At 35.6% G+C, this 18552-nt stretch overlaps 1 protein-coding gene and 1 non-coding gene across 2 annotated transcripts; both read left to right on the top strand.

Moving 5' to 3' along the window:
• Nucleotides 1-345: 345 nt before the first annotated feature.
• Nucleotides 346-738, top strand: LOC121465421 (60S ribosomal protein L30-like). The gene has a single exon (XM_041678666.1). It carries the CDS (start codon nt 363-365, stop codon nt 708-710), a length of 348 nt encoding a protein of 115 aa, XP_041534600.1. The 5' UTR covers nt 346-362; the 3' UTR covers nt 711-738.
• Nucleotides 739-5260: 4522 nt separating this feature from the next.
• LOC121465437 lies at nt 5261-5367 on the top strand. The gene has a single exon (XR_005976659.1). It is a non-coding gene; the product is annotated as a U6 spliceosomal RNA (small nuclear RNA).
• The last annotated feature ends 13185 nt before the right edge of the window (nt 5368-18552 follow it).

Here is an 18552-nt window from a genome sequence, read left to right as displayed (position 1 = left end):
CTTTAACTCAGAACATTTAAAGAGCAGCTAGAGCTCTTAACCACTAAACCATCTCTCCAGCCCCAGATAAGCATAATTCTAAACAATGAGGAGAACATATAAAGTGGTAATAAACTTGGCTTCACAGAAATTTTGATGGTAGGAAATCGAAAACATCAGGAGAGTACTGAGTGGACTAGCTATTTTATAAATGAGTTTTATAGCCAAGTATTATATTCTCACTTCCAAGACTATCAGAATGTAATGACTGTGTACATGTTTGCGTACTACATAAACAGAAAAGAGTAAAAGTGCTTTCTTGTTCCCCGGCCATCTTCGCGGCTGGTTTTGGTTGGGGGCCGTCCGGCACCTAAGGCAGGAAGATGGTGGCAGCAAAGAAGATGAAAAAGTCTCTGGAGTCGATCAACTCTCGGCTCCAGCTTGTTATGAAAAGTGGGAAGTACGTGCTGGGATACAAACAGACTCTGAAGATGATAAGACAGGGCAAAACGAAATTGGTGATCCTCGCCAACAACTGCCCCGCCTTAAGGAAATCTGAAATAGAATACTATGCCATGTTGGGTAAAACTGGTGTCCATCACTACAGTGGCAATAACATTGAGTTGGGCACAGCGTGTGGAAAATACTACAGAGTATGCACACTGGCCATCATTGACCCAGGTGATTCTGACATTATTAGAAGCATGCCAGAACAGACTGGTGAAAAGTAAAAAGTTTTCCTTTAATAAAACTTTACCAGAGCTCTTAAAAAAAAAAAAAAGAAAGAAAAGAAAAGAGTAAAAGTGTGAAAATACATGACTGGAAATAATAATGTCTATCAACAATCTATGGCAATCTTTTGAGTAGTGATGAATTGATTCTGCTACAAATTAACTCTATAAATTAATATAAGCCATGATAACACCCAAAGTCATTTTGCCAGCATTGTCAAAATATATGTTTTTTTTCTTTTAAATCTTTTTCCTTTTTGTTATCTTCTCTAATTAAAAAAGAGTTGTTGATGCATGTTGAAATTATAAGAAGAACCAATAATGTATTTATTTGTTCAGTATATATTACCTCAAAAACTGTACTTATATATAATTTTCCCAGATAATTTTCAGAGGATAAGTGTGATTATATCATAACAGATAATAAATCTATGCTGAGATTATGAAAATTTTAAGTAACACTAAGTTAACCTTCTGTCGATATTTCAAAATAAACATCAAAAATGTATAGTTTCATTGCTTCCTAAAGAGTTTGCTTATCTTATGGATCAATTAAACTATCCGTAAAAATTCTTTTCATCATATGAACTAGTTGTGAGAAAAAGTACACATTAACAATGCCATCAATTTAGTCATTATAACAGTGTTTTGTATGAGTCCTTGCCATCAGTAAATTCCTATGTACCACCGAACAGTCTGTAATTTAAACACTATCTGAATTTCAGGGTTTTTTTTTAATTTGTGTGTGAGACTAGATTGCAGTCATGTCACCTTTTTCTGAGTAACTTTCAGATCTTGCTGAATATACTTTCTTTCATTGATATGAAAGGAACTCCAAGCTTGGCCAACATTCCTATAACATATTTTTTATTTAGTCTTGAATTCACATTAGTGATTTTCAAAAAGTTTATCATAGAATCCTTAAAAAAGTATTCTATTACTACTTTCTTACTAGTATTTAGAATTATCACTGCCTTTAATTTTAGTCAGTTTAATAGGTAATAGAAAACAACTGGTCAAGGAAAGACACCATCATATAAAGAAATACCACTGAGTACCAGGGAAAGAAAATACTTTAGGAAGTGATGGTTATATCTCAGGCTTGAGAGTGGTGGTAGATTCATAGTACATTTGTATGACTTATGGTAATGTATAGCTAATTACAAACACAGAAAGTTTTATACATTGTTATTTAAAAGGATAAATCATTCCTGAGGAGATATTTCAATTGTTATAACGCTTACACAGCAAGCATGAAGAATTGACTTTTATCTCAGAATCCATGTAAATGCAGAGTATATTGCTTTGCACTTGTGATGCCAGATAAGGGGATGCTGTATAATAATCCTTCTGTACACTGTGAATATATACTGCTCTCATTGGTTAATAAATAATAGACTGGCTGGTGGCCAGGCAGGAAGTATCAGCAGGGCATACAAATTAAGAATACTAAGAGGAAGAAAGGGGAAGTGGTGAGCAGACACAGAGAGAGCAAGACATGCTGGAGGACAGGTAAAGCCATGAGTTATGTAGCTCCACAAAGATTAATAGGAAAGGGTTGATATAAGTTCTAAGAGCTAGTTAGTAATAAACCTTAGCTATCGACAGAGCATTTATAATTAATATAAGCCTCAGTGTGGTTTCTTGGAAATGGCAGTTGGAAAGCAAATACCACCTACAAATGGTATTCCAACATGGGAGCTGAATTTCTGCTTGTGACTTCAAAAAGTTTCAAAAAAGAATTCTCAACACTTAAAAATGGAGTCAAATATGGATTCTAAACACACATATGCACACACACACACACACACACACACACACACACTGTAGTCAAATACAGCTTCCTAGTCTTGTGTTTTTCATATCTGCTGCAGTACAGAGATACATCTCCTGGAAAAGTCCAGTATGCCATGAGTGAAGTCACATGTCAGGTTTCTGGAGTTCTTCCAGTCTGCCCCACACGCCGTGGTTCACAGTGGTGTCTCCCAGACTCAGCCTGCAGACTTGAGCCACTACCATCAGCTCCGACAATATGCTTCATGATGGGTTTTGGGTTTTTCCTATGCTGACAGAAAAGGTGACACATGCTTAGTAAAGACAGATCCAGATGGAAGAAAATCTAAACAGGATACCCTGTGTTTGAAAATGTACAAAGTCTTGGAAGAAAAAAGAAAGATGGTATTGTTGGTTGTTTTAACTCTTTGCTATTTTGGAAGGCCCACAACCCAACTTCCAAATAAATCACATGAAAGGATTTGTTCTACTGTGGGTCTTATACTTTATGAAGATTTGTCACTTGTATTATTTTAATAAAACACGGATTTGTCAGTGACCAGACAGGAAGCATAGACAGGATGACAAGAACAGGAGAATTCTGGGAAGAGGAAAGGCTCAGTCTGCAGTCATCACCTAGATACAGAGGATGCAAGATGAGAATGCCTCACTGATAAAGGTACCAATCCATGTGGCTAACACAGACAAGAATTATGGGCTAATAAAAGACATAAGAATTAGTTAATAAAAAAGCCTAAGGTAATAGGGCAACTAACTTATAATTAATATAGACCTTTGTATATTTCTTTGGGATTGAATAGCTTTGGGACTGGGCAGGACAGAAACCACTGTCAAAATTATTCTTTCTTATAAATGCCTGGCATTAGCTTGACTTGTTTCTTGCCAACTTTTTTTAACTTTAAATTATTTCATCTACTTTATGCCTGTGACTTTTACTGGCATGGGAAGTCCTTCTGTCTATGTGTTGCTTTTATTGGTTAATGAATAAAGAACTGCTTTGAGCCTATGACAGGGAGAAACAGAACTAGGCAGGGAAAGCTAGGCTGTATGCTGGAAAGAAGAAGGGCGGAGTCAGAGAGATGCCACGGAGCCACTTTCAGAGTGAGAAATGCTGAAATATTGCTGGTAAGCCACTGCCACAAGGCACTATACAGATTCGTAGAAATGGGTTAAATTAATATGTAAGAGTTAGGCAATAAGAAGCTAGAGCTAATGGGCCAAGCAGTTATTTAATCAACACAGTTTCTGTGTGATTATTCCGGGGCTCAGCATCTGGGAACCAATAAGTGACTCACTCTTTCCTACAATTTGGTGCACAAACACAGTGGATTAAATCCATGTAAAACCTTTTAAAAAGTTTGAAAAAGAACTCTAGACACAGAAAAATAAAGTTAAGCCTTATTTTTTTTTTAACTGGTGGCATGCCGAAGCTCCCTTAATGGAGGTTTTCCTGATTTACTGTTAGCAGAAAAAAGCCACGCCTTTTTTAAAAGGCAGCTTCTTGGGTCATGCTGACAGTGCAAACTCTGGCTATGAGGCATTTGAATGACATTTGTGGGCCTGGGTGTTTGTGTGTCCACTTGGGGTCAGGAGACTATGCCTACAGCTCAGCACTCCCTGCCTGGGCAGGTGGTGGGATCAGGTCTACTAGGTATGCACAGGCAGGAGAAATTGGTAGATTCTCACCACCATACACAGAGATATTTCCAGGCAGTGCAGTGTTTTGCATGGCAGATTTAGCTATTACTCAGATAAAAATGGGTCCATGTGCTGCACACTCATTCTCAGAGTTAAAGTGCTGGGGGCAGCTCCTACCTAGCAGCCCCAGAACTGTCAGTAATGGAACCTCCACTATTTTAAAATTAGAGAGAGGTGGAGCCAGCATCTAGAGCAGCTGTGACCAAGCTGATCACCATTTTAAAAGGTCTTCAAGACACTAAAGAATTACAGATAATGCAATAGGGATATATTCAGCCATAAAAAAAAAAAAAACCAAACTCTAAATGGGTCACAGTATTGGATAAATGTATGTAGGCTTGGAAGAGAGAAGAAAAAAGTATAGAGAATTATTAAAGAAGTAAATCGTTTTTTTTAAAAAGTCTTTAAAGAGAAAGAGTATAGACAGTCATAGATTAATAGGAGTAAATAAAAACAAGCCATGTAAAGATGGAATATAAAAAGCGCATCTGAATTATGTACACTATTGTATTTTCTTTGAATGTTTTGACTGCAGAGAGACATTCGACTCCAGGGACTGATAAGGTAAGTATATATATATATATATATATATATATATATATATATATATTATCTTGAATTTAATATTTGAGTCTAAAGATATGTTGCTTTGGGAAAGAGATTGCTCTTTTCTTTCCACAGAGGATAAAAACTTATGGTTTGTTTCCAGACTAATATGGTTTGATGGATCAAGAGCCCCTGAAGGTCACCTTGAATACCCCTCAAAAAATTACTTTGCTCAACTTCTGAATGAGATGAACCTAACACATATAACATAGGATATACCATAAAAAACCTATTTAACAGCACCCCCAAACATCAGAAAGTAGTTTGGAGAATAACTACACCCATATTCTCAAATATTGTCAGTAAATATTTATTATATTTAAAGGTAGTGTAAGACATCCTTCTGTCTTTTATGCTGCTTTCATTGATTAATGAATAAAGAAACTGCCTCAGCCTAGTTGACAAGGCAGAACTTATGTAGGTGGATAAGACAGAACTAAATGCTGAGAGGAGTGCTCGCTTCGGCAGCACATATACTAAAATTGGAACGATACAGAGAAGATTAGCATGGCCCCTGCGCAAGGATGACAAGAAAATTCGTGAAGCATTCCATATTTTTTTTTAAATAAATAAATAAATAAATAAATGCTGAGAGGAAGAAAAGCAGAGTCAGGGAGAGAAAACATGGATCTGCCAGAGACAAATCTTTCCCGGTAAGCCACAGCCATGTGGCAATACACAGATTAATATAAATGGGTTAAACTGAGATGTAAGAGTTAGCCAATAAAAAGTTAGAACTAATGGGTCAAGCAGTGTTTTAATTACTATAGTTTCTGCGTGGTTATTTCTGGTGTAAGCTAGCCAGGAAGCCAGGACAAACAAGTAGCCTTCTACTCCTACAATTGGCACTCCACCGTGGTCAACTATATCCATGTAAAACCTAAAAAGGCTTATAAAATAGTCTATACACAAAAATATACAGTTAAACACAGCTGTTTATGTTTGCTGGTAGCTTGCTGCAGCTCCTTTAGGAGAGATTTTCCTGACTCAGCAGCCACAGCATAAAATAGTGGCAGTTTTAAAATGCCAACTTTCTGGGCTATGCTGCTACCGTGACCTCTATTTCTTGTGGGAGACAGAGCATTTCGATGGGGTTTGTGAATAAAGTGCTATAGCTTGCTTGATGGAAATGTGGACTCATTGTGTGCCTAGAAGTGGGGCAGTGTGTGTTGCTCAGAGGCACAAGCAGCTCAGAGGCACAAATGGCTCCACCATGCTGAACTGTGCAGACCACAGGCAGGAACAACTGTATTTATTATAATAAAAGCACAGCTTAAGTTTTATACTAAGCAGGCAAACAGATGGTACCATATTACCCCTACTAATGGTGCAACTTAAATTTTTAAGACACATTTAGCATTTTAAAAAGTGCTCCTATGCTTGCCCGGGGCTCATGGAGCTCAGCAGAGAGCATTTTTTCCCCAGAACTGTAATTCCAGGTTTCCGCAAGCCACCTGTGTGGGTGTAGGAACCCAGGTCCTCTGCAGGAGCAGTGGGTGCTCCCAACCTTGAGCCGTCTCGCCAGCCTCGAGAAGAGAGCTGTAACTCTTTTCAGACGTTGTTGGTGCTACAGATTGTGTGCCTCATAGTGAATTTCAATTTAATTTAATTCAATTCAATTTAATTTAATTTACTTGCCTTTGAAATTGGTCTTTCGAGGCACAAAGACACATAAAATAAGTAAACTCTCAAAAAACGCGAGGAGCTATGTGTGGCAGTGAGGGCTACAGTGACAAATGCCTTTAATCTAGAGGCAGGCAGATCTCGAGTGTTCAAGGCCAGCCTGCTGTACAGAGAGAGTTCTCTACTGGCCAGGGCTATACTGAAGAGACCTTGTCTCAAGGCAAACAAATGGATTTTAAAGAATTTCATCTTTTGCATTGTTTCCTCATGAACTGAAAATGCACAGGCGATCCTACTTTTGTGATGAACGGTGTTATGAAGACAAAGAACACATCGTAGACCAGGAGAAGGCCTAGCAGTATCATACAGGACTGTCAAGAAAAAGGGATTAAAAGATCAAACTTCCCACATCTAAACTATCACATTAAATTACTTTGCAGAAGCCAGGCGCTGGTGGCGCACGCCTTTAATCCCAGCACTTGGGAGGCAGAGGCAGGCGGATCTCTGTGAGTTCGAGGCCAGCCTGGTCTACAAGAGCTAGTTCCAGGACAGGAACCAAAAAGCTACAGAGAAACCCTGTCTCGAAAAATCAAAAAAAAAAAAAATTACTTTGCAGAAACAAGTAAGCATGAGAATATATATTTGAACACTATTTTAAAGGGCATTTTATTGTTATTGCTAGGCATATTTTATTTAATAAAACATCATTTAAAAATCCTTACTTCCTGTGACCCATTTGCTTAAAAATATCATTGAATTAAAGAAAGTTCTTCCCCCCAAAAAAAATAAAATAAAATAAATAAATAAAAAGTGCTCCTAAACAGTAAAGAATTACAGATTCTCAATAGGAAAGATTCAAACACAAAAGACCTCTAAATGGGTCACAGTGTTGGATAAATGCACGTAGGCTTAGGAGAAAGAAGAAAAAGAGTATAGAGAGTCATAAAATAAAGTTAATGATTTTTAAAAAGGGGGTAAAAGTCTTTAAAGAGACAGAATACAGATAGTCATAGATTAAAAGGAGTAAAGAAAAATAAGCCACGTAAAAGTGGAAAATTCACAGAGAGTCTATAGTCTGTATACTATTGTGTTTTTTTGAATTTTTTAACTGCGAATGAGCTAAGTACAGAGAAACATTTCATTGTATGGGCTGCTGAGCTAAACCAGCAAGTATATTATATAGGTATCTTCATTTCAAAATTTGTATCTAAGGATATGGTGCTTTGGAAAAGAGGTTTTTCTTTTATTTTCAGAGAAAATGAGAGCCTGTGGATTGTTTCTAGATCAATATGGTTTGATAGACCATGTCCCCTTGAAAGGTTGCCAAGAACACCCTCAAAAATTAGTTTGCCCAACTGCTGATTGAGATAAACCTAGCACACAAGATACACTCTAAAAGACCTGATTAATAGTGCCTCCAATTAGCAGGAAGCAGTATGAACAAAACTATGCCCATATTCCAAAATATTGTATATAAATGTTCTTTGACATTTAAAGGGGGATATGATATAGATATAAATAATTTTCATTGGTATGTATCTTGGTTTATGGATATAAATTTAAGGTCAATTTTGTTATATGTATATTTCTGCTTTTGATTAACATATTATGATTGGGTAGTTCTCTAAAATGCTATATATAATTAAGAAATTAATTTTTAATAGTTAATAGGTAATCAACTATAATAGTCAAGTTTGTAGTCATGTTAGTTAGATTTTCTAGATGTATAGAGATATATTTCAGTTAGGTATTCTTCAAATCTTTCAGAGATCTACAGAATATGTCATTTAAATATCTTAAGAATTTAGGACTTTTTATGACAATGAGACACATCTGCTCCTGACAGCACCAATCTACTTCAAGAGGAAGATGGGCATTGAAGAACCTCCTTATGGAGTTGGTTAGCCATTTGGGCAAGAAACTGCCCTTGCCTGGACATGCAAGACCTGCAGAGAAATGATTGCTGAACATGCCTAAAGGTGAGATGATCCTTTGGGGATCCTGCTTCATGAAAGAGTCTGTAAGATAATCTTCATGATACAGAAGAAAATGACTAAACTGTCTTTAAATTTTTCTGCTTCATAGAAAAGTCTGCTGGATACTGTAGGCCTATAGGCTAAAGATGGATGCTCCAATAGTACAGAAAAATTTTGGGTGACTGTCCAGGCAACGAGTTGTCTCTGTCAATTCTAGAGTTTTGAAAGTTGCTTATAAAGTACTTCCTGTTTACTTAGGTAATATTATATCCTTCTGGAGTCTTTAATGAAGTTGAAGAATAGATAGATATTTATAGTTATAGTTTTCTTTAGTTATGATAAAAGATAATGTAGATATAAATATTGTAACTATAATTCTTGCTTGATACCTGTTTTGTTATATGTAATTTTACCATGTTAAAGTCAAAACATTTCTTTTAATTTAAACAGAAAAGGGGAGGTGATGTGTGAGTCCCCTCTGTGTGTTATGATTACCATTAATGATAAAGAAACTGTTTTGGACCTATAGCAATGAAAAACTTAGGTAGGCAGGGAAACTAGGCTGAATGCTGGGAGGAAGAAGGGCAGAGTCAGAGAGAAGTCCTGGATCCTCCACCTGAGACTGACACTGAGAACTTACTGATATACAGATTAATAGAAATGGGTTAAATTAATATGTAAGAGTTTGCCAATAAGAAGCTTGAGCTAAGGGGCTAAGCAGTGATTTAATTAATATAGTTTCTGTGTGATTATTTTGGGGATAAACAGTCAGGAACCAACAAGCAGCACACTCCCTCCAACACTTTACCTTCCTATATATCTGTACATACATTTTTTTCCTTTCCTTCGTATTCTGTGTCTAGCTGTGCTGCTCAGTGGCTAGCCCCTGGAGTTCTCCTCTCCTCCTTTTCTCATTTCTTTACCTTTTCTTTTTCTCTTTCTATTCTCTCTGCTTACCAGTCCTGCCTATCCTTTCTCCTGCTTTGCTATTTGCCATTCAGCTCTTTATTAGACCAATCAGGTCTAATAAATTTTAGACAGGCAAAGTAACAGAATTTCCTAGAGTTAAATAAATGCAGCATAGAATAATGCAACACATCTTTGTATAATTAAACTTGTGTTCCAAAGCATAAACAATTGTATCATCTTAAAATAATATTCTACAAAAGGATACAGTCATAAAAATATATAGTTTTAAAATAATAAAATCCTTAAAAAGGGAGTAAAGTACTATAATACAAAAAAGCCACATAAAGATGGGAAACACACACAGAGTTTGGATCCTATATGTTATTATTTTATCTTTAATTGTATTGGTTGCTATGAGGCACTGGCTTATAAAAGGTTCTAGATTATAGCAAATCATATATTTTTAAAATACTTGACTTCAAAATTTAAGCCAAAGATTGTGTTACCTTTGGGGCAAAGTTATGCTTTTATTTCCACAAGAAATAAGCTGCGCATATATTCTGAGTTAAAGATAATAAGGTTTGTTTGAAGAAGTCCCCTGTAAGAAAACTGGCTGATATGGAATTACCCTCTGTATGCTGTGACTCTGTTTTATTGCCATTAATTAATAAAAAAGTAGCTTTGATCTATGGCAGGGTTGAACATAGCTAGGTGGAAAATCTAAACTGAATTCAGAAAGAAAGAAGGCATAGTCAGGCAGATGCCAGCCACCACCAAGGAAGAAATATGTGAAGTAATAAACTATAAGTCTTGTATTAAATACAAAATAACAGAAATGGGTTAATTTAAGATGTAAGGGTTAGTAATAAGAAGCCTAAGCTAATAGGCCAAAGAGGATATAATTAATTTTAAGCATCAAAGGGGTTATATCATAAGTGGCTTTGAGGACAAGCAGATGGGGCAAAACAGGTCCAGGGGGAGAATTGGGACAGTGTCTACTTCTAGCCACACCTGGCTACAAACATAAAAACTGTAAGAACTGTAATGCATATTTTACCAGATCAACATGAAACAAAAAAAAAATCATTTTTGGCTGACTTTTGTAGAATGCACAGTCTATTCTTATATTAGTACAGATATGTATGTTATTTTTTAAAGATTATGTATTTTCAGAAAAGGAGGACCAGACACCAATAAAAAGGGATGGTACAGGTAACCCAGCTTCCAGAACAGCTTCAAGGTTGCTGACTGATGATCTAGCCTCATTGAATACATCAACCAAGACTTAAATTCCTTGCCTTAAAAACAAATTTTAAAATTTGTATATGTGAATCCATGAATTCATAACTATAAGGAATTTATTAATTAGCTAAGATTTTGTTTCTCCATTTATTCATGCAAATAAGCAAGCATATCATCTTATATTTCCATTAGCATTAATATGCTGGGTATATAAATTGGCTACCATTTTTGCCACTTGAAAATTCACAGTTTTAGACAGAGCCTGCATCTAAGTTGTCATGTATGCATGCACATGCGTGCACACATACACACACAATTTGTTGGAGGAGGACCAGCTAAGACATTACACTGATTTCCCTCCATACTAGCAAAGTACTACTGAGAAAAATATTTTTTAAGATATAATATTAGAATTCAACTTAAACATCTTATAGATGGAGGTGAGTCACACAGTTAATTAAACAGTAGCAGCAAGTCAGCACTTACTACAGAGAATGACTGTGTGATCGCACACAGTCTCCAGATGCTATGCTGCTTTTACATGAACAAAGTAAAGTTGAGTTAAATTAATAAGGATCATTATAAATACAGTTTGTTCATCTGGGTCTGTAAGGTGTCTGTTGTTTTAGCACATTGCCACTGCCCTGCATCAGGAGAGAAAAATTTCAGTGATGTTAGTTATACAGTGATACATTCAGCATATATTGTGTAAATTATTAATGGCCTTATGGGATAGATTTTTCTTTCATATATTTGTGCATATATGTCACCCCCACTAATCATAATAGAAGACAAACTTCTAATATATCTTCAAATATGCAAATGCCACTTGAACCTGGAGCCAAGCACAGCATGTTTTTTTATTTATTCTAGCATTTGCTGCAAAAAGTCACTACTGATTTCCCAACCCACTTGAGTTTCATCTTGTATAAAAGAACATACTGGGATCATTTCTAGAACTGAATTTTTTTGCCTTTAAGCATTTAACCCAAAATTAGTACTAGTCAATATTTTTAACATAAAAACAAAACATAAAGGTGTATTTTATCACTGTGCAAAACAGTTGCATTCCAAAATTTAAATAAATTCAAAGATGCTTAATAAATCCTACAGGAAATCACTGGGTCACACTTCAGTGTCTGCATTAAGACAGTAGATGCACTTAAAATGCTTAAACACATAAGCTAGAAGACCTCTGTCTCCCCATTGTTTCCCAGTGTTGTCAACGACTGCTTTTTTAGTATTCCTTACTTACAAAAGAGAAGCATATATTTATAGAAAGAATACATTCAAGATTCAGATTTTTAAACTAGTTCATTTACCATCCCACCAAGTATGTAATTAGGACCTGCCATTACGCTAAGTGTTACACAGAGAAAGCGAAATTTTGAAGAAAGCTGACAAGCAAACAGACAATGAAAATACAGGGTACTGGAAGTTTTTGATGATTTCAAATCAGTGGCAACATTATATTTTGAGATTAGAAAAACTTTGGCATGAAGCTCTGGGACTTAAGCTATAATAAAATAATAAGACCCAAAGTAAAACCTGGATGTTGGAAGATAATATGAGCTGCAAAAGTAACCTGAAAGCAGCTATAGGTTAAACCAGTAGGAAGTTCCTTAGCTTCAGGCAGCCTTAGGGATTCAGCAGGCCTGTCAGGAATTGAATTCCCAGCAGGCAATCAGTCCCTAGAGGTGCAGTATTTAGGACAGAGGGGGAATGAACAGAAAACAAAGCTTCTGGGCATCTTTTCTGTTCCCACAGTAAAGCAAAAATGGCCATGTAGGAAAGAAAAAGTTAGATTCCAGATATTACAATGCTAGAGCCCCAAGATGCTCACAATGCTAAGCTCTGCTCCTGACCTTCAATGTGAACGTGAATGATGGGTTATATGCTTCAGTCTGAGTGAAGTACTACTAGTCACACAAGCAAGAAATCTAATGCAAAATGTTTTTTTTTATTGTATAAAATATCTATTTTCTCTTTTTACTGTATAAAATATTTATTTTCTTTTTTAACATATATATCCAGTATGTGTGTGTGTGTGTGTGTGTGTGTGTGTGTGTGTAATTGAGCACTACATTTTTCTTTGATCCCCTTCCTGCCTTCCTGACTCTCTCCCCCCACCCCCTTCAACTCTCCTCCAAGGTCCCCATGCTCCCAATTTCTTGTCTTTTTCAACTTCCCATGTAGATTAGATCTATGTAAGTCTCTCTTAGTGTCCTCATTGTTGTCTAAGTTCTCTGGGATTGTGATTTGTAGGCTGGTTTTCCCTTTGCAAAACTTTTAACCACATTAAATTTTCTGGGAGAGGTGAACTTGAGGACTCCATGATGAAATTTTGATGAAGCCAGGCTTGAACATCTTGTGCAGATTTCAACAGCTACTGTGAATTCATAGGTTCAACAATTGTCTTAGGTCTCGAAGATTGCATTCTCCTGTATTCTCTTCTAACATCCAACAGTTGTTATCTTTTGTTCCCATCTTCTGAATATTCCCTGCACTTAACTGATACAGATATCACATTTAGGGCATGACAAAAATTTGTTCTCAATATTTTGACCAGTTACATGTCTGAGTCTGTGCATTCAACTTCACTTAGTGGAAAGAGTAATATTTTGAACAAACCAGAGAGCAACATTAAGATAAGACAAATATTTATGCAGTAGTTTAGTACATCCAGTTAGCCAAACAATAGGAAGTTCTCTTCTAGGGTCTATTACTTTCTCATCTGTGATCTTTGACCAAACTTACAGTAGCAACTGTTACTCATATAACATTCTTGCCATTTTTTTTAAACCCACAAAACTCAGCTTTCCTCTTTGCCTGGAAGCTCTGTATGATCGTTCAGATGCTTCATAGCTGAGTTAGAATGCTGATTCTTTTCTCACATGCCAGCTCCTAACAGTGCCTGGAACTCTGAAAACTTGCCAGCAATGAGAAAGCTTCTAGTTAACTCCTGTATTGATTTTTCTATATTTTGCAACCAAAATTCATAGTGTGCTCAGGAGCAGACACACGTCTTATATTTCAGGAAGACAATCAGTGGAATGACAATAACCTGCACTGTTTTGAGGAACTCCAACATCTCAGAAGGAAATATCCCACAAAGGCACTGGGATTTTTAGCCTGTGTGTTTTAAGAAAGGTTTTATCTGCTCATGTCAGATTTCTTCTTTCAAACTATGCTTTTTTTTTTTAACTTACAGTTTAAATAGACTTAAACATAGTAGGTTTCCATGTGACTTTTCATATTTCCTTCTTTTTGCTTAGTTATCACCTTCATTCTCTTGTCTCCCATAGCCCTCCAACCCACATCAAAGATTTCTACTTCCAGTGTTCACCATCTCCTTTATTTTACCTATATTCCACTGTCCTTTCCTCATTCCTGTATTGAATCTCACAGTCCAGTTTCTGCTTTCTACTTTCTTGACAGCTGTATGTTCTTTAAATCAAACACAGGAGTCTAAAAATTCTACATTAGGATCTACATATGAGAATTAGCATATGAAATTTGACTTCCTGGGCCTTTATTATCTCACCAAGTATGGTATTTTCATTTTTCTTTACAGTTGAATAAAATATTATTGAGAATCTGCAGTACATTTTTACCATCTAATTATCAACTGATAGATATCTAAGCCAGATCCAGTTATTAGCCTTTGGGAATAGATCTGCAATAACCATGGATGAGCAAATACATGTGGCAGAATATAGAGGATATAGTGTCCGTTGGCTCTATCCAGGAGTGGTATAACTTGACTGTAAAATGGCTATCTTTAACAAGTTGTAAGAATAATATGAAATATGCATTTAGCTAACAATTTCATATCAGTTCTATCTTTAATGTACATATGTATAAGTTAACTATGTTAAGGATATGTGATGCTAGGTATGAAAACCATTGTACAGGTAGTAAGAAAAATATTGCTTCTATGTGCTGAGCAAACGGTAACATTGAACAAGGGATAGTTTACCTAGTGTCTATTTTGCAAGGCAAAGGTTTCTTAAGTCAAGGTATATGTTTATAATTTTAATAAAATAAACGGAATAAGCTGATGATCTTACACTTTTAATAAAAAAAAAACAACTTTGCATCCTGTGGTTCTTATTTCATTTAAACACAATATCTACATTTTTACATTCCCGGGAAAACATTTTCTTTTCTAATTTTCTTTTACTTCCCCTTCCTTCATTTAGAAACAAGACCATACCTCTGTGGAAAAGTAGGATCAAACACTTTTGGGATCAGAATGTAGATTGACTCTCAGTAATGAATAGCCTATTAAGCCTAAAATTAAGGTCTGTGCCAGAGTAGCATGTTAAGGCTTCATGCTTTTATTCTTAAATTACATTGGTACTGATGTTTTTTGGGTAACAGGTAGCATCATTAAATTAAAAAGCAATTTATTCACACAACATTTAGTCAAAAAGAAAAACAAACTAATAGACAAATACCTTAGAAGGAAACAGATTCTTCTACATCTGAAGCCAAAGCTCTGTTAATTAACCCAATCGTTATTTTACTATTATTACAGCTGTATTTGCACTTAAATTATCACACTTAAATTATTATTAAATCATGCTTGAATTATTAAAACATGTTCTTTTTTGCTAAAATTCATATCCTCTCTTTGTTGTTAGCGCCTTGAGACTAGGCTGACAAAGGTGTATATAGCTAACAAAGAATCATGCACTGACTTAACTTAGAAAAAAAGTCTGGACTTGAGATAAATTACAGGGTGCCTTAGGAGTGTGAAGGCATTGGAGAAATGCTATTGCATTTAAATAACCAGCTGCCTCTAATCCACCCCAGTGGCTATCCATCAATAGAATAGAGATACTCAGAGAGAGTCAGAGATTGGGAAAGGACTCAGCTTTTGATAAGATGAAATGATTCTCATAGGGCATAAATCTATCTTGAGGACTTCTCTACTCTCCACTTTGGTTTTTGCTTTAAAAATATAAAAGTGATAGCAGGAAACTCGAGTGCTAGAAATTGAAGAAGCAGTACTATAATAATCTCTTTGATTGGGGATAATGGAGGCACAGACATAGCAGGATTAGAAGCAATAAATTGAAACCAGGGAGATACAAGAATGAATGCCACAGCCCCACGTGCAGCCCATGTCCTGAGGTGAATTATTAAAAATGTATATCAAAACTGTAAATGAAATCCTGGCTTGAAAAGAGTTTGTAGCAATATCATAATGAAAGTGTGCTAAAAAAATCATGTTCATTTTAAAAAATGGCTTGAGATCAATTAGCAAATATTTTTAGTGATAGCAGAACTCTTTTATTTGTATAAGATCCTAACAAAATTCTCAATTATTTTCTTTTGCCTAAATTGTAATTTTTTAAAAACAACTAATTTGACTAAAGCTGTAATTTTAGTTTGTACATATAAACACATTTTATTTACTGACCTCTATTTCAGGAAGATTTACAGTTTCATTGTATATAAGGAACAATAATGTATTCAGTGGTTTTTTCCATAACCTAAAATACTGATAATTTCTGTAATTTTGTAATGAAGCTAATTAAAGTATAATTCTTTCAAAAATACTTTAGTTTTTCAAATTGTTCATCAGCCTAATGCTGTTTTATGTCCTGGAAGTATATTTCTTGGCTTGAATGAAAATTCAAATGTTTTAATTTAGAAAGAGTAATAATGTTTTACTTGTAAATACTTAATGATGAAGTCAATTTTCTGAAGTCTTTCTTAAATTTTCCAACTAACATCTTAACCCAACTTCATGTCTCCTTATATTGTGTTCTGTGCAGTATTGTTCTATGCTTTGTACCATTTCTGTTTCTTGTAGCTCATAGCTGTAATTTTTCTTTTTCTTTTTCGCTGAACTCCTTGGTCTCTCTAAGGCTTTATGTGTTTACTGCACATGATAGGAAGTTCACAAGAACTGTTGGAGACAGTTTAGGAGCAGTACAAGCAGCATGCACAACAACCTCATGAAAACCTCAAGGCCACACATTACTCAATTTAAACTATGAAGATTGTTCTCATTCCTTTCAAAGACAAGATTCATATTACAGTGCTAAAAACTGCATAAACCTAATTGAAACATGTTATTTTCTAATCATATCTGAGAACTTATCACTTAACGATCAACTTCTGTATAAATGCCTGAGATGTATTGTCTGTGAATAGTTCGGCAAAGATTCACCTCCGAAAGAAAAATTTACTGTGTGCTGTAGATAGTCCTTGTTCAGATCAGGTGCTTCGGAGACTGCTCCCATTTCAACCACAAAATTACTTTCTGAGATTCATGAATGATGTTTGTTTATGTCTCAGTACTATCTTCATTGCTAATTCTGTTGCTGTAATAAAACATTCTGACAAAAGTAACTTAGGGGAGAGTGGGGTTTTTTGGACTGCTCACAGTCCAAAGTTATGGGACATTATGGCAAAGCAGTCCTAGGGGCAGGAGCTAGAGGCAGCTTGCCACATTTTGTCTGCCACCACATTATATCTGCATCTTCAACTTTGAAAATGAACCTGGGTGTTGTAAAGACTGCTGTTTAAAATAATGGAAGTTCAGGCCAGTTGCTACCTATTCAACAGAAATTGGAATCTCTCTCACTCTCCTCATTTTCTGTTTTGTACTGTGTCCTCACAACAAAAATTGTAAAAATAATAAATCAGTGATTTGGTTAACCATGGTGACAAGAAAAACTAGAGATAACTGTAGCTAGTAGAAAAACTTAAATGCTCCAAATTATTTTCTTTTATAGTCACTGCTATAAACAGTATAATTTGCACAGATTTGTAATTCTGCAAAACAACAATAAAAATGGACAAGCAAAAAGAAGGAACGGAAGACTAATAAAGGAAAGAAGAACAATGGAAGGGAGGGAAGAGATAGAAATAGGAGGAGGAAGGGGGCCAGAGAAGGAAATTACAGATAAATAAACAAATGGATCCTGTATTTCTGAAGGGATGCTTAAAAATGAGAAGGCCACTTATAGATATCACTTCTCACTTAAAGACTGCATTTCTTATTTATTGATAACTTCCAAAATCAGAGTAAAGCATCCTTGATATGGCTAGCCATAGCAAGACAGAAGCCAGGCACTCTAGTGAGCATCCTCTACCTGAAGGCATTCTAAGTATGCAACAGTACACCTTAAGCTTCTTTATCCTGTGGCTGTGTCTACCAATTCCACAATTCCTTCTCATGGCAACACAGGGTGTGAGTGCAGGTCCACAGGAGAAATACAGATGGAATAAATGTGACACTGATGTAATTAATACACAGGATGATTCAATGAAAGGACGAGGTCCGTCATCTCTGTGAGTGACAGAAGAATGACAGTGAACTGCAGTTAGGTGGTCCGTTACTTAAAAAAGAAAAATCCCTAAAAAACAAAAAACCATTATCAGAATTAGGAGTGCTATGAAAGACATGCAATGATCATTCCCTTCTTTCTAAATGTTTTGAAAGACATGCAATGATCATTCCCTTCTTTCTAAATGTTTTGAAAGACATGCAATGATCATTCCCTTCTTTCTAAATGTTTTGCAAGCTTCGTAGTTCAAACATAAATTTCCATCTTATGTTTAAAATAAAATAAATATTCTTTCTGTCTCTCTTTTCTTTTTTGCGTTGACGCATTTTCTCCTTAAATCCTCAAAAGGGCAATGAATGACAACACAACTGAGCTTTAGCTTTTGAGTGTGTTACATAAAACATCTGGCGTTGTGTTCAGATGCCAGTGTTTGGGGAAATTTCCACTATTTTAGAGGCCATTGTGACTATCTGATGATGTATAAAGCTAAATCCATAGAGAATTTTAAAGATGATATGCCGTCCCAGAGATTTCTTTGTGAGTAACGTTTTCTTTGTATTTTACATTGCCCCCCACCATTTTCTCCATTCTCCCAAATATCCCATGTTTCAATCTAAACACATGTGCTCTAGTCCTGAGCTGGTGCTGTAATGAATTACAATGACTTGGAAAACAATGAAGATCTAA

Source organism: Microtus oregoni, unplaced genomic scaffold (assembly GCF_018167655.1).
Source record: "Microtus oregoni isolate MIOR12 unplaced genomic scaffold, Mior012 000030F_ref0000283, whole genome shotgun sequence".
Lineage (NCBI taxonomy): Eukaryota > Metazoa > Chordata > Mammalia > Rodentia > Cricetidae > Microtus > Microtus oregoni.
Note: the sequence above shows the minus strand (reverse complement) of the source record. Positions and strands in the feature narration are given on the sequence as shown.

Bases quoted from the DNA above. Each gene is read 5' to 3' on its own strand.
- LOC121465421 (XM_041678666.1), top strand. From the start codon at position 363: ATGGTGGCAGCAAAGAAGATGAAAAAGTCTCTGGAGTCGATCAACTCT.